Source organism: Nycticebus coucang, chromosome 4, assembly GCF_027406575.1.
Source record: "Nycticebus coucang isolate mNycCou1 chromosome 4, mNycCou1.pri, whole genome shotgun sequence".
Classification (NCBI taxonomy): domain Eukaryota; kingdom Metazoa; phylum Chordata; class Mammalia; order Primates; family Lorisidae; genus Nycticebus; species Nycticebus coucang.
Genome location: NC_069783.1, coordinates 13844975 through 13865547, shown reverse-complemented (window position 1 = coordinate 13865547; position 20573 = coordinate 13844975). Strand labels below are relative to the sequence as shown.

The 20573-nt window shown below is 36.3% G+C and overlaps 1 protein-coding gene across 2 annotated transcripts in view; it reads left to right on the top strand.

Annotated features, from left to right (window-relative positions):
* NBAS (NBAS subunit of NRZ tethering complex) overlaps positions 1 to 20573 on the top strand; it is a 408191-nt gene that overhangs the window by 110011 nt on the left and 277607 nt on the right. For both annotated transcript variants that reach the window (XM_053587868.1, XM_053587869.1), the window contains 5 exons: positions 1656 to 1807; positions 2972 to 3112; positions 3368 to 3446; positions 8069 to 8173; positions 8524 to 8660. In XM_053587868.1, coding sequence (XP_053443843.1) covers positions 1656 to 1807; positions 2972 to 3112; positions 3368 to 3446; positions 8069 to 8173; positions 8524 to 8660 — 614 coding nt within the window. The remainder of the gene's footprint in view (positions 1 to 1655; positions 1808 to 2971; positions 3113 to 3367; positions 3447 to 8068; positions 8174 to 8523; positions 8661 to 20573) is intronic.

Here is a 20573-nt window from a genome sequence, read left to right as displayed (position 1 = left end):
CTAAGAGGATGATAAACTTAACATTAATACAAATAAAGTATCAGAGATGAGAGATAATTAAAAAAAGGAAGAAGACAAAGTTGCTTGTATTTTATTTAGAAAATCAAAACACAAAACCTATATTATTTTTCTTTCTCCTCTTATGGTTTAGGACAATGAGCTCATGATTTTTTGTGTATATCTTTTTCTGGGTTATAATAAAGATTAGTTTTGGTCCCTGAAGACCAAAGGGGTGTTAGGAGAGACAAAGCAAGTAAATTTACTTTGTGGGGGTGGATATTTAAATGTTTAATTAAATAGAGCAGAAGCACTATGCTGGGGACTGGGAAGGGATACAGGGGATGCATAAATGTGGGTTTTGCAGAGAGGGAGCTTATAATCCTACTGAGGAGTCAGGATTCATTCTTAAAATACACATGACCCTACAAGAAGATTTCTGATAACACCCCCAAGAACCCAGAGAAGGTAGTGATCATTGTAGACTTGGTGGTTATGGAAGGCTTTATATAGTGAAGATGTTTAGACTAGAGCTTTGTAAGGATTTAAAGTAGCCTTCTAGAGTTAGAAGAGAGGAAGGCATTCTTAATAGACGTATGGTATGAACAAATTAAAAGACACTGAGCAAAATTCATGCCAAACTGGATGCATTGAAGCCCGACTAAATCTGTTTTATTCATTGCTTTATCCTTATGTCTGGTACAGTGCCTGGTATACGGCAGGTGCCCAGTAAGTATTTCATAGAATATTTGTTTGCTAGAGCTGACATTTGACAATAGCGAACAATGGGAAATATAATTAGAAAGATATTGATTTGGGTTTACAAAGATGTTCAAAGTTTGTGATGAGTCAGGCTTTGGTCCACATTGTGGAGTTTTGACCATGGAGGCTCAGAGGAAGATGATGCAGAAGAGAAGTGGTGTGGAAGGAGAATAGGAAACTTCAGTTCCCTAAGCATTATGTATTGGTAATGTAGACTACAATGGAGGCTGCAAATAAGGAAAAGGGAAGTGAGTTAAGAGACATTCGAAGAAAGAATTGGTAAGATGGAATGTGTAAAGGAGCGTCGGGTATGAGTCAAATCTTACTTCAAATCTATAACTCCGACAGCTGTTTCTAGGAAAAGGGCAAGTCAGGGATTTTGAACAGAGCTGTAGAGAGGAATAGGCTTTTGGTCTTTCCAAGGAGCAACATTGCTTAACATTTTACAATTAGGTTATTATTTACATTCTCTGATACATCTCATGGTTGAAAAAATACAGAACTGCGACATATGCCTTAGTAGTTTCACTTCAGAGATAAACATTCTTATTAATTATAATAGAACATATCATGCTTTTCTGCTTTATTTTCTACTATATTATACAGCTAAAATGCAAACCAAAGGCGACAACTATAAAAGTTTGGAAAGATCTTGTTATATTTCAGAACAAGAGTATTGTGCTTAGTATTTCAATGTGGCTCATTAGAAGAGGACAGAAGCATTTGGAATCACAGTCTCTGCATCTAATTGTAATCACCATTAGGGCAGTTGAGCAACTCAAGAGGCCAGTTACCTGTGGCCAAGTTCTAAATAGCTATTAATACCTCAGATAGAGCTTTATGGTAAGATGTCCTGGGTTATTCATGCCTCTGTTGTTCATTTCCTTTCTGCTCAGAGCAAAATAAAGAAGCGATCCTGGGTTCTCCACGAGTGTTTGGAAAGAGTTCCTGAAAACGTGGATGCTGCAAAAGAACTACTTCAGTATGGTTTAAAAGGCACAGACCTGGAGGCTCTTTTAGCAATAGGGAATGGAGCCGATGATGGAAGGTTGGTTATAGAAAGAACTGGATTCAAAGTAAAGGTGACTTTGTGAAGACTTGCAAGCTTTAACATTGGGCTTGGTAAACTTTTCTTTGTTTATTGTGTAATGGAGTAGTTGCCTTGATGAATGCTTTCTTTTCTGAGGTCATAGCTTTCTTTCCTTTAAGTTAAGTATGTTTGCATATGATAGCTCGGTGCTGAGGAAACAGCCAGTTCTACAAATGTTTATCGAACACTGGCTGTTTCTCAGCTGGGGTGTAGTACACTTAGCTGGTTTACTACTCAGATGAACTGCTTTAGGCAAGTCTGAGCTTCACTTTCCTTGTTTGTAGGATTATATCTTCTTCAAAGAATTACTTTGAGTGATTAAATTATTCCGTATCTGTGAAAGCACCTTATAAACTTGTAAACAGCATTCAAATGTCAGTTAAAAATAGTAATAATAGTCATAAAGTTATTTGACAAGAGCCATTATCAGACATTTAGAACTTAAATGTGAAAGTGTATCTGAGAAGTAAATAATTAAAATTAAGACTGACCATCTGCAGATGGTGCAAAAATTGTTTTTTTTTTTGAGAAGTAGTCTCACTTTGTCGCCCTCAGTAGAGTGCCATGGCGGCATAGCTCACAGCAACATCAAACTCTTGGGCTCAAGTGAGTCTCTTGCCTCAGCTTCACGAGTAACTGGGACGACAGATGCCCACCACAACAACCAGCTGTTTTTAGAGATGAGGTCTCACACTGGGTCAGGCTGGTCTTGAACTCAGGCAATCCACCCGCCTTGGCCTCCCACGTGCTGGGATTACAGGCGTGAGCTACCATGACAGTCCCTACCCTGGTGAATTTAATCCCACCTGTTTTCCAAAATAGTTTTCATTTTCTTGTATTTAAATTTCTGTCTGTGATGATTACTGATGGCTTTTTGCCTATGCTATAAATATAATGAATGAATTACTTTGCTTTTAATAATTGTTTTTGTTGGGCGGCGCCTGTGGCTCAAGGAGTAGGGCGCCGGTCCCATATGCCAGAGGTGGCAGGTTCAAACCCAGCCCTGGCCAAAAAAAATAATTGTTTCTATGTAAATCAATAAAAAACCAGTCAAAATAGGAGAATGCAGCTTTTCATGACATGAAATAAAAAAGTTAATCAAAATAGTTTTTTTCCTTGCAGATTTATATTACCTGGTCAAGTAGACATTGATAATATTTCCTATGAGGAGCTTTCCCCACCTGAGGAAGAGCCTGCCAAAAATAAAAAGGAAAAGAAGCTCAAGAAAAGACGAGAACTTCTTAAATTAGTGAACTTTTCAAAGTAAATGATTTTTTACTGTTCATTTGCTAATTTCTTTAAAGTAGCTAGTCATTTCAGTGTGTTACTAATGATAACTACCCTAAATTATTTTGGCAACTTAACATCAAATGCTTTTACTGTTATCTTACCCTTGTCTTTTTGTATACTGTTTCATGAGTTTTGAGCTCAATGGAATATTAATCATTTTCATTTCAACACATATAAAAATGTGCTTGTATGTAAATATAAGGGACTTAATGTAGTTATTCAAAACAGGTTGACACTGGAACAAAAGGAACTTTGCCGCTGCAGACTAAAATTGTTAACCTACTTAGACCGACTTGCAACATATGAGGTAAGGAATAATTTTATACAAACCAATTATATTTATCTAAGCTGTCATTATAAATGCTCTTGCTGCCCTAATATTGGATGTTCTTTGTTTTTAGAACTATTTATATGGGAAAAATTAGCTTTTTACAGAAGCAAGTTCTCTTGTGATAGATCGTGAAAGACCAGAAGTTGTTGTGTTAGTTTAAGGAATGGAAATACTTAGCCATTTTAGTGTATCGATGTTTTCTAGATTTAATATCCTTTTAATTTACTTTTATTTTATATTTTGATTTTAAGATAATAGCTCACAGCTGTTTACAGTACCAGATTTTAGTATGCCCTGGGTTTTAATAATCTTAATATGAATATTTCTGATTCATTTTATTCTAATTATTTGTTAGTGGGTTATATTTAGTTGATTCATCTTTGATCATAATTTGGGACATAATTAAACACTTGAAATTAAAAACAGTATATTTCACATTCGATCTGTAAGGACATAAACACTGATGTTCCCGTGGTGGACATTTCAGTAGCACTCTGTATATAAGACCAAGTTAGATATTATTAAAGGTGCAAGTATGATAGAAACCAGCCACATTTGAATAAATATGCATAGTTTAGATTGCTTTTTCACATGACCCCCATAGCTGAAGTTACCCAGGTTTTCAAATAAATTTCTGTGTTTCCTCTCCCGTCAGTGGCACACTTCTCTCGGCTCTGGGCACTGGTGTGTGGTGGGCTTTTTATGTCACATCTGATAATGTGATGCTCATCCCAAGAACTTCTGACCTTGTAGGCAAAACCAAAAGCCTTTCATTCCCTCACCCTGCTAATACAACTGAAATGTATTCAAACATAATACTAAAAGAGGGCTATTTCTGTGGTGATTAGAAAACATTGATAGTTTATTGTGACATGTAAACAAGTTATGAACAATTCCTAGTAGTTTTATTTATAGACACAACTAGTTTAGCTGCTGGATGGCTGTACTACTTTAAAGCATGTCTCTTTGTTATGTCTGAGTTCTGTGATATTTTGAGGTAATGTATAAAAAGCTCATTGTGAACTGTAGAAGTCTCAATAGATATAGATTATTATTTTTATACTTAGCCTTAGTTTCAATGATGATGATATCTTTTAAAAAGATACTTAAGAGCTTTATATTTGACTGTCCAGTTAATTTCTTTCATTATTTTTTAGTTATTAAATTGCTATTCCCTGTATAGCAATAACATTATACAGGGAATAGCAATAATAAGTACATTATAATAGTGACATTTCAAATATTCGTTGAGCCCACTTTTTAAAAGTAAGCTGAGCTTTTGAAAAGTAGGTGAATTTTATGAATTTGTTGAAATGTAGGGGACCAGGTGTGGTGACTCACACCTGTAATCCTAGTGCTTTGAGAGGCCAAGATAGGAGGATTGCTTGAGGCCAGGAGTTGTGACCAATCTGGGCAACAAAAGAAACCCTATCTTTACAAAAGCAAAAATTATCTGGGCATGGTGGTGCATACCTTATACTCCTAGCTGCTTGGAAGGCTAAGGAAGGAGGATTGTTTGAGCCCAAGAGTTCAAGGCTACAGAGAGCCATGTTTCTGCTATTGCCCAGCCTGTGCATCAGAGTGAGACCTTGTCTTTTAAAAATAACATTTTTAGTAATAAAAATGTTCACATACAGTGGGTAACCGGTTACATAGTAGTAGAGATAGACATTGCATTGCATTTTAATGAGAGAAGACATAGCTTGTTCTGTTAGTATTATCATAAATGAGATAAAAATGCATTCATTTAAATTGTGTATGAGTACCTGCTGTATGCTGGATATTGTGCCATTGCTGGAAGTAGAGAAATGAACAAGGAACAGTCTTTGTGGAGCCCACATTGTGTAGGCTTTAAGTGATGATAAAGAAGGGGTGGGGACTCAATGAGGAAGAATAAGGAAGAACATGGGATTTTTCTTGGGGATGTCAGAGAAGACGGCATATGACATAAGATTTCAACTAGCCCTTACTGAGGAAGTAGGCTGTTACAAGGGGGCTACGAAGGGAATCTCCACAGTCAGGGGTTTTGTCCTGTTTGCTGCTTCCTGTATATCCCCAGGACTCAGAATAGTACTTGGCTCATTGAAGAGCTCAGTAAATATTGGTTGACTATTTGAACCAGTAAGTAAGAATACTAACACATTTGTTGAGAATTTACTATTTGTGAGTCATTTTCCTATGTGCTGGTTGCAGATTTCTTCTAACAATCCTTTGAGGCAGATACCATTATCCTCTTACAGTTTAGGGAAGGTAAGTTATTTGTCCAAATAAGTAGGAATCAAGAACTCCTGAGGTTTTTCTGATTAGTAGCTGATGCTGATGATCAGTGTGCGGTTATGAAGTCCTAGTGGCATGAAAGCAGATGTCATGCTCTTGAGAAAGTACATTAGTCAGGGCATCTGGCCCACAGGATGGGAGGAGTGGGGGTGGCAAGAACCAAGGTGGGAGAATAGTTAGGATGGTTTGTGGCCTCAGTTGGAAAGGTCTCATGCTGTTTAAGGAATTAAACTGAATCTTTGTTGGAGGCTGGGCAAGTTTAGGGAAGAGTGAAAAGTGGGGGAATGGAAGCAATCGTTGTGGGGACCTCTGTCAAGAAGTTTTCTTGTGAAGGGGAGCAGGGACGATGGTGGTAACTAGTTGGGGTATGTAAGTTTAAGAGTGGTGTTTATATGAGAGAGAAGTACTGTTTGTAGGTATTGTGAATGAATCAATAGAGGAATGAAGGGGAACTTACTGAAGAGAGAAAAGTGGTTGAGGAATTTCTGGAATGCCACTTAGTATGTGAGAAGGAAGATCAGGAGCAGTTGGTCCAAGAGTTGGGTGCTAGACATTGAAATGTTCCAGACAGTGCTTTTTGGTGATGATAGAGATTCAGGGCTTTTATTTTAGCGTTCAAGTCTTTTTTTGCCTTTTACTTGTCTGGCTGGTATCGTACATCTACTTTTCAGATGCAGATTCCCTTTTTCTTGTTCATCTTTTAAATCAGTGGTCCCCAACTATTTTTATTTTTTCCATGGTTGGGGGGGCATGGAGGGATGGTTTCAGGATGATTCAAGTGCATTCTGTCTCTATCCCAGATCATTCTCATTAAGGAGCATGAACCTAGATGCCTTGCATGTGCAGAGTGCAGGAGGGTTCACACTTTTGTGAAATCTAAAGCTGGGGTTGATCTGACAGGAGGTGGAGCTCAGGCAGGGATGGAGCCATGGGAGCAGCTGTAAGTACAGATGAAGTGTCGCTCCGTCACCTGCTGTTCATCACCAGCAGGCCATGGACCAGTACTGGTCTGTGACCTAGAGGTTGGGGTCCACAGCTTTAAATGATGTTGTTCCTTGATGGTCCTTTCAACTCATACTACTTAATCTCCTTTGGACTCATGGTCACTGTGTGTTAATGACTTGCCATCTTGTATCTCTAACTCTTACATTAGTCTGAAACTCCTGACCTGTATACACAGGCAGTCCCTAGGTTATGAACAAGATTGGTTCTGTAGGTTTGTTCTTAAGTTGAATTTATGTGTAAGTTGGAACAGGTACATTTACCTATTACCTGTAATAGCCTCTGTTTGTAAGTGCACGTTGTACGTTACTTAGATATTTGTAGTGTGAGTGGTATGTTAGATGTTTGCGACTCAGGGACTGCCTGTATTCACCTGCCCCCTGGGCAACTCCTTTTAGATACACTGTGGTACCAAACTCAACAAATCTGCAGTGAATCTCTCAACTTGCCAGCCTCCCTTCCTTTTTTCCTCCAAGCCTTCTCATCCTCTTTCTTATCTCAGTAAATAAATTCAGTCAACAAATACTTACTGATTATTAATTATGTGACATACAGTGTGTTAAGAATCTAGAATTTTCCTATTAAACATAGAAGGCGTGGGTCATACGTTGTGGTGAAGAGACCTATTCTCTCAATTTGTGGCTAACTCCTCTGTGTCTTTTATGTTTCAGCTGGGGGCCTTCTCTGTCCTCCCAGAAACAGTTGTGGCACCCTCCTGTGCATTCCCACTTACCTGTTTTCATCTGCCTCTTTGTCTTCCCTAGGGAATTTGAAGCTACTTGGAGGGTCAGGGAAAGTGTATTGTTCATGTATCACAAATGCCTATCAGCAGTGCCCCTGGCACATAGTGGATCGCCATAAATATTTCTTGAATGAATGCATGGTTCAATCTGAATTTTACCTGGCTCATTTTAGCAATAATAAATCTAAAGTCTGAAGTCTCATACAGAGGGGGACAGATGCTTATAATACATGGCCATACATTACTGTTGCCTAATTATTTCTACCAGGTAGCTCATTTTGGTGGTTCTTCTGTAATTAACTTAATTTGTATTACCTATTACATTTAATTATAGATTTTTTTTTTTAAACCCAGCATTTATTATTCCTATGTTTATTTTGAAATAACAAAATAAACAAAATGCAGATTTATTTTAGTTAATAGTTGATAAACAAAAAGCAGATCTATTCTAGTTAATAGTTGATAGTTGAAATTAATTCAGGCCTTATTAGACAGGGAGAGTTATATAGGTTTTTTTTAATATTTTCTTGTCACCCATATTTAAAATCCTTTTCATGAAATAACTGTTTCCTCTCAGGAAATCCTGGGTGTGCCTTATGGATCGGAACAGAGGTATGATGCTGAATTCTTTAAGAAGTTCAGAAATCAGAATATTGTTCTCTCAGCAAGAACTTATGCTCGGGTAATTTCTTTATTGTAAATAAAATTATTATTATTAACACACTCTAAATTTTTGAGCTGTGCAGTAAATTTGTTGCATGCATTTACTATTACATTTCCTTTTTGTTGTAATATTAAATATAGAGAAAATGGAGTAGAAGTTTTTAAAAATTTTATTTGTTATTCTGAATTTAAATAAAGTTTTTGTACCATTAGATTGAGAAAATGATAAAAGGAAAAATGAGGAATATTTCAGCACTTCATATCAGCACTGCATAGAAAAGTTGATTTTAAATTTTTAATATTGTCATATAAAATCACTTCTTTATTTCTAAGGTTACATTAGAAATTTGCCTTTTGCTTTTTATACAGGAAAGTAATGTACAAGCCCTAGGAATTCTGTTTACTTATCATGGCTCTGACCTGCTTCCTCATCGCCTTGCGATTCTCTCCAACTTCCCAGAGACCACTTCTCCTCATGAATATTCTGTTTTGCTGCCCGAAGCTTGGTATGTGACTGTGTTAACTGAATTTTGCCTCCTTTCTGAATAATCATTTTTGTTTCATGCCAAACACTTAAATTAAAAAAGTAATAATTTTAATGTAAGCCATTTAAACTTTTTTTCTAATAATAAAGTTATTTCCAAAGTTATTCTTAAAGGATTCTGAAGCTGTAGTATAGTGTCTGTAGTATAACAGACAGTAGTGTCTGTTAGTGTCTGTAGAATAACAAGATCACTGTAGTGTAATGAACATAAACATTCCATTCTTGGAAAGCCTCTGATTTTATTGCTGTGTACTCAATATATACTGTTTTCTGTTTTAAGAACAGTTTTTAGGAGAACAGTATGTTTGAATTATGTCTTTCAGAAATTGAAGTAAAGTTCTGACAATATTAGGTGGTAAGCCTCTGTCTGTACCACCCCCCAGCACTTCTGGAAGATATCCTTTGTAATCATTATCTGGCCTTAGGCTACATACAAGACAGACCTTCTACTATACCTGCCTCCTGTGGCTTATCTCAGACGAACAGACTTCTCATCTTCAGGAATGTCTGCTTCCTGCTTTGTTTAACAATTTTTTTCATATGAAATTCCAAAGACTCAAAGACAAAAGGGAAAGCAAAATAGTACTTTCCCAGTAGCCTGATACTCCTAGTCTCAATTTAGGGATCTGTGATAATTGGGTTATAACATGTGACATAGACTCAAATCTATGTGAAACCATTGAGTCTTTCCCCACCTGGTGGTCTTTCGGAGGCCAGGACATCTCTTCTTGAAAATGAAGCAAAGAGAATATGTTATATTTGGTTCAGTGCATAGTTCAAAGATGGGCAATTCATTAGTGGCAGCTGAGTGAAGGGAGGAGTTCACAGCATGCCTTGCTCAGGTCATTCACTCAATCGGGGCAGAAGGCAAAAGAATAACATGGCACATCTGTTGGTGAGATCTTTTATGTGCAGTGAGCTAGTCCACTAGTCAGTGTGGCTCAGTCATTAATTGCATGATTTACCTTTTCTGAATTTGAGTTGATTCATCTTTAAAATGAGTTGACAGTCCCTGCCTTCTACTCACATTGCATATTTTTAGTAACATGTGAATTGACGAGTATAAAATTTACTCGTAAACCTTAAATCACTATGAGGGATTATGATGGTTCTGACCAATCATTTATTTGAAGTTTAGCTACTGGAAACTTGCAGTGTTAAGAGATTATTATTGACATTGGGGATCATTTGACTACTTCATTCCTCCCCTGCTGCCTCCCCTCAATATCATATTTGTAGGTTTGAATATTAATGATAGTAGGCAACATTTATTAATTACTAAATATTTGGCACATACGTATATCTGGTCTTCAGATAATCTTGATATTATCCATTTTATTGCAGAATGCTGACATTTACAGAGGTTTAATAGCATGCGAAAGTCTATGTATGTACAGCTGGGATTTGAACCTAAATTTGTTTAGAGTTGTGGCTCAGTAAGCCTCAAAAATATGTAATACAGTCCTTATTTTGCATTACTGTGAGTACTAAGAAAAGCAAGTCTTTGTTCTAATAAGGGGGAAGAAAAGAAAAAGCCTGGAATGCCTTTATCATTTTGAAATAATTTTATATCTGTATAGTGAGTGATATGTAAATTGTATTTTATAAATATATATTTATGAAGATTTCAGAATATAATTCTATCTTCTGTTCCTTGCCTCTTCGCAAAGTGAATTTAATCTGAATGGAAATGACTTTTCCTACTGTAAATTGACAGTATAGAGAAAAGGGCTACTGTTCCCTAAAGTTTTTTTTTTGTTTTTTTTTAAAGGCCATTTCTCCTTAGATTTGAATGCGTTTATTTATATGGTCTTCTGATGATTGCTCAGATAAACATTTAATTTTACCCCTGAAATTTTAGAATTGGTTTGCAAAATAATTGCACGACGTTGCACTGCTTTTGGATGCCCAATTCCTCTACCACGAGAAAAAATTGCAATGAATACTTTAGTTATACTATATTACAGCAGAGGGTGATTAGAATATAAAGTTATTTTGCATCATTGTTTTGGGATATGTTGCTTACACAAACTTTGATGGGACTCTGATTTCTTAAGAGTCCTTAAGTTAGGCTCATTTTTTAAACATGTTGAAAAAAATATAGATTTGGGGGGGTTAGTCTTTGCAAGGTCTTTCACAAATAGTGCTTCTTCCTTCTCATTGTAAAGAGTGAGAAAGAACAACTGATTATAATAGTAATGTCTCTATCCTCTTATAATTTGAGGTTACTGCAAAGCAAAACCACAGTTATGCTGCAGGTGTAACCTCTTTTGTGAGGACTTGGTAAATGACTCCCTTCTCTGTACTATCATAATTCTTTGTTTATTCTTGGTTTAACATTTTTTACATCGTATTGTAGTTTATTTCTTCCTTTCTCTCTCTTATTCCCTTCTTTAATAGACACCAAACCTTAAACCCCAAGTTAACTCTTAAAGGCAGAGACTGTTCCTTCTTATGTTTGAATCACCAAGGCCTTAGGATGGCTCTGGTGTAGTGAGTGTTCTGAGAATGTTTGTTGGCTGGATAAATTAGGTCCTTATCATGCTATTTCCAAAGTGACTAAAGGGGCTCAGCACCTGTAGTGCAGTGGTTACGGTGCCAGCCACATACACTAAGGTTGGAGAGTTCAAGCCCAACCCAGGCCAGCTAAACAACAATGACAGCTACAACAAAAAAAAAAGCCAGGCACTGTGGTGGGCACCTGTATGTAGTCCCAGCTACTTGGGAGAATGATGTAAAGGAATTGCTTAAGCCCAAGAGTTGGAAGTTGCTGTGAGCTGTGATGCCACAGTACTCTACCGAGGATGACATAGTGAGACTCTGTCTCAAAAATAAATAAATAAATAAATAAAAAGTGACTAAAAGGTGTCTTGAAGGCAGGCGCATTTTCCCTTGCTAACTTGGCAGAAGCCCATGTCATTTTTTTTTTTTTTTAAGACACAGTCTTACTATGTTGCCCTTGGTAGAGTGCTGTGACATCACAGCTCACAGCAACCTCAAACTCTTGGGCTTCAGTGATTCTCTTGCCTCAGCCTCCCAAGTAGCTGGGACTACAGACTCCCGCCACAACGCCTGGCTATTTTTTGTTGTAGTTGTTGTCGGTTAGCAGGTCTGGGCTAGGTTCAAACCCACCAGCCCCGGTGTGTGTGGCTGGCGCCCTGCCCACTGAGTTACATGTCCTGAGCCCCAGGTTTTTAAGGTGCTAGTGGTCTGAAAAGTTCAATTTCTGTTTTTTTTTTTTTTTTTATTAAATCATAGATGTATACAATAATGCAATCATGAGGTACAATGTGCTGGTTTTAACCCATTGCTACTAAGACCTATACTCTTTTATTCTATTTGAAATTTTACCCAAATGGGCACATAGATCAAGATAGGTTTGTAAAAATTATTTCCTTTTTGAGGGTTCTATGAGTATTTACTATTTATTTTCAAATCAAGTGGAACTATGTAATGAACCATGGGCAGATGAACAAAGTGTCTGATTTGTTGGAGCATGAATATTTTTTTCCATACACTCACTGCCCATTTGCTAAGCACCTTACATGTGTTTGGCACTATGGTAGGGATTTCAGAATAGGTGACACGCAGTTCCCTTTCAGCAGGAGTTATCAGGGCTGCCCTACAAACCAATGGAGATTCCTGCTCAAAGCATCATGCTTTCAAACTGAGGAAATACTCTAAATAAATTATTACAGCCTTTTCTTTCTCTTTTTTTCTCCTCAATAGCAATTTTGAAAACTCACTAATGGATCTCGCCACCTTCTGTGTGTGCACCTTGTTTTTCTTAGAGAGTGTAATATGTTGTTCAGTTGCTCAGTCTTTGTTTCATCATTCTTTCTCTTTTCTTTGACCTCTACACTTATATTTTGTGAATAATAATGACTTTTTAATAATCCATTGAATTGATTTGCAGCATATCACTAAACTAAGTGTATGGCTCCCAAAATGCAGCATGGTTAACTGTGCAGCCTTCGCCCATCGTTAGGAGAACTGCGCACAGCCCCATGTTCTTTCCAGTCCTCCCACACACACCTCTTGCTGTTCCTTGAACTTGCCAAGCCTTCTTCCACGTAGGGTTTCTGATGTAGGGTGCCCTTCCTCCATGCCATCCTGTGAGTAGGTCTCTAACTTCATTCTAAGTCTCTGCTAAAAGGCTACCTCTTCAAAAACGTCTTCCTTGACAATACTTTTTCAAATAGGCTTTATTTCTCCCTCACTCTTTTTGCCCTTACCTTGTTTTATTTGTCTTCATTGCCCTCATACCTAACATGTTATGTTTTTGTCTTTTCTACTTATCCGATATTTCTTGGCCTTCCTATTTAAAATTTCACCCTTACTTTAAATCCTTCTTTCCTATTTATGTCTCACTTATGAATGTAGCGTCAGTGCCTAGAACAGTGCCTAGATACAAAGCAGTAGTTCAGAAAATATTTTTTGAATGAACGAGTGACATAGGAATTACAAATTAAGTACGTGGAAGAGTAGGTAGAATTTTAAATTTTAGAGGTCAAGCTATATAAAATTTTGAAAAGCAATAGTAAGTTAGACCCATAAGTTGACCTGTTTCCCGCTGTGTTCTGAAATCCCATTAGCAGAACTTTAACCTTGACATTTAATCAAAGCTTGATCAATCAATTTTGATTGAATTGAATTTTATGATTAGGATGGCTGGGAAATGTCTATGATATGTGCTGTTTTTGTGTTTTGTATTGTGACTTATACATTATTATGTATGTTTGACATTGATGAAATGGGACCAGATTTTGTAAAGCTTTGAAATTACATTTTCTGTCATAGGTCATGCATCTCTTTATAGCTGCCCGTTCTTAGCTTGTCAGTGTATATACTGGTTGGCTGTTTTGAAGTACAAAGGTGACATTTCTTATAGTCTTTGTTAGCTTCCACATTGCATAGTAATAGAGATTTTCTGTAACAAGAGGAGATTTAAAAAAATAATTTGGTAATTTTTGGTGGTTATAGCACATTTCAGGAAGATGATTGAGATTTATTTTTGCCTCTTTTTCTATTAAAACAGAAGTGATGAATACAATCTAGAGAAAAAGATTGTATTTTGAACAGCCATTTGTTGAAATGAATGAGTGACATAATTAAGAGCACTGACTATCTAGTTGCCCAGATTCATGATTTTGGGTAGGTTTCTTTCTTTTTATTTTTGAGACAGAGTCTCACTATGTCACCTTTGGTAGAGTGCTGTGACATCACAGCTCACAGCAACCTCAAACTCTTGGGCTTAAGTGATTCTCTTGCTTCAACCTCACAGGCGCCTGCCACAATGCCCGGCTATTTTTTGGTTGTAGTTATTGTTGTTTGGCAGGCCCTGACTGGGTTTGAGTCTGCCAGCTGTGGTGTATGAGGCTGGTGCCTTAGCTGCTGAGCTACAGGCGTCAAGCCCTGGGTAGGTTTCTTAACTGCACTTCAGTCTCCTCACCTATAAAATGGGGATGCTTATACCACTTACTTGATAGTATAAGAATGATCAGTGAGTTAATGTATATAAACTGTGGAGAATGGTGCTTAGCACCATGTAGGTGCTAATTCAGTGTTAGCAATTATTATTAATTTCTGATTTACTTATTTGTCCTATTTCGTTCTCATCCCTTTCTAAAATGTCAGCTCTAACCAGACAGGGATTATCATGTGTTTTGATCCTGTTCTTATCCCCTACACTTAGAATAGTGCCTGGAACATTTGTAGGCACTCCGTAAATACTTATTAAATGAGCAAATTAATATTAAGGTTTTGGCCTTATATACTTCATATACTTATCATTTTAAACTTCTTTTGGAATAATTTTATATTTACAGAAAATTCAAAATGATATTAATAATACAGAGAATTCCTGTATACTATTTGTTTAGGTTCTGTTTTCTTCTTATGTAACCATAGCACATTTGTCAGAATAAGAAATGACCATTAGAGTAGTTAATTCTGTTAAAATGTGGTACATGCATTCCTAAAACGCACTGCATTATGCAGAATTGTTCAGTGAAAACCATATGGGAAAAATGGGGTTAGTGTCATAGCACTGAAAAACTTGGTTCACTGGGACAAGTTATGAGCCTACTGTTAAGTGGTTAAGAAGTACAAACATTCTAAAATATGGCACTTTACCTTGAAAAAGACCTGGACAAGACCTTGGTTGCGGAAGTAGGTGTCAAAAGAGTTGTAGCTTGTGAGTTAATTGGAAGTGGAGGAAGGATGGTGATCAGAAATTTGATGGAACGCTGTAACACCAGACCTGGGTGAGAGGGGCTCTCCGGCGCTGGCTGTATGTAGGGCGGGGACTGGTGGCTGTTTGACGAGTGTGCGTGCTTGTGGAATCCAAAGCAGGTTGGTTCAGTGGGGTACAGTTTTCTGTGTTCAATCAACTAACACTTCTTCAAGATGAAATTGGGCATCAGCAAATGAAAAATTTCTGTTAACTTTTAAGTTGTTTCCTAATACATCATTCATTGGAACAAATTTGCATTTTTTAAAACATTTTAGCAGAACTGACTGTACAGTACTATGGGCTAACTACAGATTTCATTGGGTTTAGTCATTTTTTTTTTTAACTAATGTCCTTTTCCTGTTTGAGAATCAGCACAGGATACCACAATGCATGTCGACCACATTTACTTTTAATATATGGAAATAAACCCTGTTATTCTTTAAGAAATTTCTTTATTTCTTTAAGAAATTCTTTGACATTTATATGTTTATTAGACATTGAGAACTGATATTCATATTTATATTCGTGGATTAACTCCAGAGTCAGTAAGAAAAGATTGAATTATATTTCATGTGTTTTGGGATATTACAGTATTTAAAACTTGTATTTTGTAGTATAAGTGGTGAAACTCTGTTGATGGAAATAGGTTATCTACAGCACTTTATTTTTCTCATCATCTGAGAAAAGCTGTTACTATAGTAACTTGGCAATTTTTTCACTTGTAAATATCTAAGTTTAGTGAGATTATTTGGTGATGGAAAGTTTGAAAAGCATGCTGTTAACATGCAAATGGACTGTAATTGAGTGAACTCTGAAAATGTGTTTTAGCTGTTTCCTTTTTCCTTTCTGAATTTTATTGTATGACTTATCTGATGACTTCTAATTATTCTGTTACTTTTAGTTTCACAGTCATTTATGTGGCATGCTATTGAGGCTAAAAATAGAGTGGTTGAGTGAACAGTTTAGGTCACTAGTGGTTTGTATCACAGAGGATGCCAATCTAAGCTTATGTCAACATATACCTACTCCCCATCTTCAGAAAACATTTTCCTAGAGCTCAGTAAGCACATTCACCTGTCTTCACAAACCTTGCAAAACAGTGATAAATAGTACGACAGCCCCTTTGGCAGAAGCACCCTTTCCTGTGACCTGTAGACCTAGGACCTCCTTGAGCTCTGCTTGCTTTAACCGATGTGTTTAGCTCTGACACTTTGTTTCCTTACTGACCCTAGATTATTCCTGCTTTTCTTGGGTCATGTCCCCTTTTTGCTCTTTGCGACAGAAAATCCAAGGCCTCTAGGAATTTTCCACTTCCAGTTTCTACTGGGGAGTTGTTTGGGTAAAGAAGTTTTGCATCCTTTTTCTCCTCACTAAGTCATTGTCATGCACCCAAAACCAAGGGACCTTCTGGTGGCCAATTTGAAGAAATTTTTCTGTTTTCAAAAGTTGTTGTATTTTAATGCAAGTTTTTTCAAATAACAAGACTAACATATATATCCTAATAAAATGCTATGAACATAGTGTATGTATGCAATGATAGTTTACAATTATTGCTGAATAAAAGATTATTATGTAAGCAGATTTAGAAACTGCAAACAATTGATGTGGCAAAGTAAATAAGATAGAGTCAAAGGCATTCTGTTTGGAACTGAATTTGCAAAGGAGACCTATCTTACACTTTCTCAGACTAAAAGTGTGGGGATATATTAGGTATGTCCCCACAATTGTGTCCTGCAATCCTAAGAATGAATATACTATTTATTTATTTAAAAAAAATTTTTTTTTGAGACAAAGTCTAGCTATGTTGCCTTCAGTACAGTGCTTATAGCGTCACAGCTCACAGCAACCTCAAACTCTTGAGCTTAAGCAATTCTCTTGCCTCAGCCTCCCAAGTAGCTGAGACTATAGGTGCCCACCACAACACCCAGCTATTTTGTTGTTGCAGTTGTCATTGTTGTTTAGCTGGCCTGAGCTGTGCTTGAACCCACCAGCCTGGGTATATGTAGCCGGTGCTCTACCCACTTGGTATGGGCACCGTTTATTTTTAAAATTTTAACTGTAAAATGCACATAACAGAAAATTTACCATCTTAACTATTTTTAAGCGTGTGGTTCCATAGTGTTAAGTGCATTCACATTGCTGTGCAACTGATCTCCAGAACTCTTTATTTCGTAGAACTGAAACTCCGCTCATAAACAGTTCCCCACTCTTCCTTCCCCTAGACCCAGGCAACCCCTTTTGTTCTTTGAGTCTCTGAATTTGACTCTTCTAGGAACTTTATGCAAATGGATACAGTACTCGTTTTCTTTTTTTTTTGTTTGTTTGTTTTTTTTGTGACTGTTTTTTTTTTTTTTTTTTTCACTTAAGGCCAATGTCCTCAAGGTATAATATACTTTTAGTGGATTAGTGTTATGATTAAAAAGGTTTGGAGTGGTTGTCTACCTGTGGGCCAAGTTTCTGTTTATACTGTGCAGCAGTTTCTTAAAGGATGAAGCTGAATTCTGGTTGGAGATGGGAGGTTACATCACTCTTAGTAACTGAATTCTTCTGGAGGACCTCTTCATTTTTTGGTGATAAGTGGAGTATCCAAACTGAAGGGAACTTCTAATATGTCTGCTAATTGTTTGTTTCACAACTCTTGTATAGACAAACATGGAGACCTTTTCTGTTATTACAACAACATAAAATTTATGCCATAAAAGCAAAACATCAATATTCTTTTTTTTTTTTCTTTTTTTTGTAGAGACAGAGTCTCACTTTATGGCCCTCGGTAGAGTGCCGTGGCATCACACAGCTCACAGCAACCTCCAACTCCTGGGCTTAAGCGATTCTCTTGCCTCAGCCTCCCAAGCAGCTGGGACCACAGGCGCCCGCCACAACGCCCAGCTATTTTTTGGTTGCAGTTCAGCCGGGGCCGGGCTTGAACCCGACACCCTCGGTATATGGGGCCGGCACCCTACCAACTGAGCCACAGGTGCCGCCCAATATTCTTTATATTAAAATTTCTTGTAGAAAATTATTTAGGTCAAATTAATTTAGCTATTTAGGTCAAATTAATTTAGCTATTTCCAGTAGAACAAATTTGATTTAGGTCAAATTAATTTAGCTGTTTCTTAAGTCATTAATAAAGAATTTACCTTTGAAAAGATCAGACAACATTATTGTAATTCTTCACAACTGAAAGGTAGGTAGAAGTCTCCTTTTCCTATCAGTTTCAAATCAATGATGTTTTGATGATGTACATTAGTTTGTGTTTTTTTTTCAAAATGAAATAATTTAAACTATCGTTTCATTGCCTCAAAGTTGATTCTAGGCAGCATTAAATTTAAAAGCTAAATTATTTTTGTTTTTTTCCTTGAAAAGGAGCAGCAAAATTCCCAGCATCAGTTACTATTGGCTTAAGTGTCATAGTTTTGTGGCTAGTCCAGAAGGTTATATTCCATTAGAAACATTTTGATGTTTCTCTCAAAGTAGATGTTGATTTTTGAATATTAGCCCTTTTTGGAGTAAAATTTGTAACTAATCATGAGTATACATGAAACTGATTTAAGAGTTAAAGCATTTCTAAATGGCTTTATTTCATGTCCATTGAAAGAACACTTTAAAGGAGATATGTGAATCATATAAGATTTTGTGTTACTTCAATAAAAACATAGGGTACACTTACTTTCCATATGAAGGCTTTATACGGTTCATATTAGATTGAGTAGGTAGATACAAATATGACTCAGATGTGATTCCTGTTTACAGATAAATTGTAGCCTAATAGAAAACATCAGAAAGATTAGGTATAGATACAACTACCAGAAAATCAAAATATAATATGTATTGTATGAGGAATATAAATAGGTTTAGAAATGGTGGTATATATAAGCTACCTTGGAATTGGTAAGGTTTATTTCTAGGCATTGGAAGTGAAAGTGTGCTTTTAACGTTGGAAAGTTCGAGTAGGAAAGAGTAGTCTGAATAATATTTAATCTGAAGTTGTTCACCTACTCAGTCGTTGCCTATATCATAATGTTTATTTAGAGAGTATAACAGATGTTCCCAATGAATTTGTTGTTGAAATGAGTTAGTGTAGAGGATTTCCAATAAATACGTATGAATCTTTTTTTCACTTACTTTTTTTGTAGCCTAGTCCTGTTCATAAATATTTTTTTCTTCCATGAAATTTTTTAAAAAGCCATTTTTATTAGATATTCTAGTCCCACTGTAATTTTGTTGTTGTAATGAAATATTATCACTAAACTGTAGGCTGGATGATGAAATATTTATGGAAGGATTAGGGTATTGCATTTACTTTTTCGATTCTCCAGGGAAACATAAAAGTATTCCTTTTTCCCTTTAAAATTGAAAACCTGATTAGTTACCTAATCAAAATTCAATTCTCCTACATGTAGTTTATTTCTGAGCTGCAGTGAGGCAAGAGGAATAAAGTGGCTTTGTATTTTGGGTTTGGAATAAGTATTTGGCCTTCTGAAGTGGCTGTCCAAGAATAGTATATAGAGTACTTAACAATGTGGCAGTTGTTGGGATATGTTGACAGTTTCAGGATCTGAGAATAATGTGGTGGATGTATCAGGAAAGAAAGACACAATATCCTTGGTGGTCTGGGAGTAGGGCCTGGGTCTGGGTCTGGGGTAGGGGTGATTGGTTTACATGTCTCCTGGCACCAAGGGCACTGTAGATCTTCATAAAATGAGTTCTTCCTTTATATTTAAAGGAAAAAAAAAATGGGGTTAGGATCATTTTTCTGATGGAGATGATAGAAACGAATATTATTTCAGAATAATCTTTCTAGACCTCAAAAGTATGTTGATATTGGTATTTGATATTATTATCTGGTACTCTGAGAAGTGCTAAGGAAATGAAGATGTATTGAGGAATTCATCCATTTTCTTTTATTCAACAGCTATTTCATGATTGAGTATGGGACATTTGTTTTTTAGTTTACAAACCAATTTTGTGTTTCACATGTAACTCGCACAGCATGTTCATGAGATAAGCAAAAAAGGGATTATGCTGCTTTTAGGACAAAACATTTGAGAGGCGTTAGTGAAATATGTCTTGAAATAATTATTTTAATCATTTTAATTTCATTACCGTGTTTGTGTGAATGTAACTATTGTCAAATGTTTTTAGGGTAACTTAATACAATCTAAAGATTGTTTTCATTTGAAAGGAAGAAATTGTCTTTGAGTGTTTATTCTTTCTCTACTGATGCGTCCCCCTAAAAAGAAGCTATTACTAGATTCAGCATTACCAAGTGATGCCAAATGATAGTCTTTTCATGGAGATGAGATTTTTTCTTTTATTATCTTTTTTCTTGCAAACCTTAAATACCTTGACCAGTAATTTCAGAACATGTGATCCTTAAGTAGATTATAACATCTTCATTGTCTCAGAGAAATAGTCCCTGTAACTCTTTTTGGTCACAGTGCTTTGGCCAGTCAAGATTTCATTAATATGTAAAGTCTTTGCCTGTAACATCAGTGTGTCTTATCACACTGTATTTAATCAACTTGTTAATAACCTTATGAGACATTTTTTTCTAATTGCTGACATAAGCAAGACTGTTTAAGGCTTGTATTTGTAATAAGAAAATTATTAAAAGTAAAATTTATATTTTACTTGCATTAT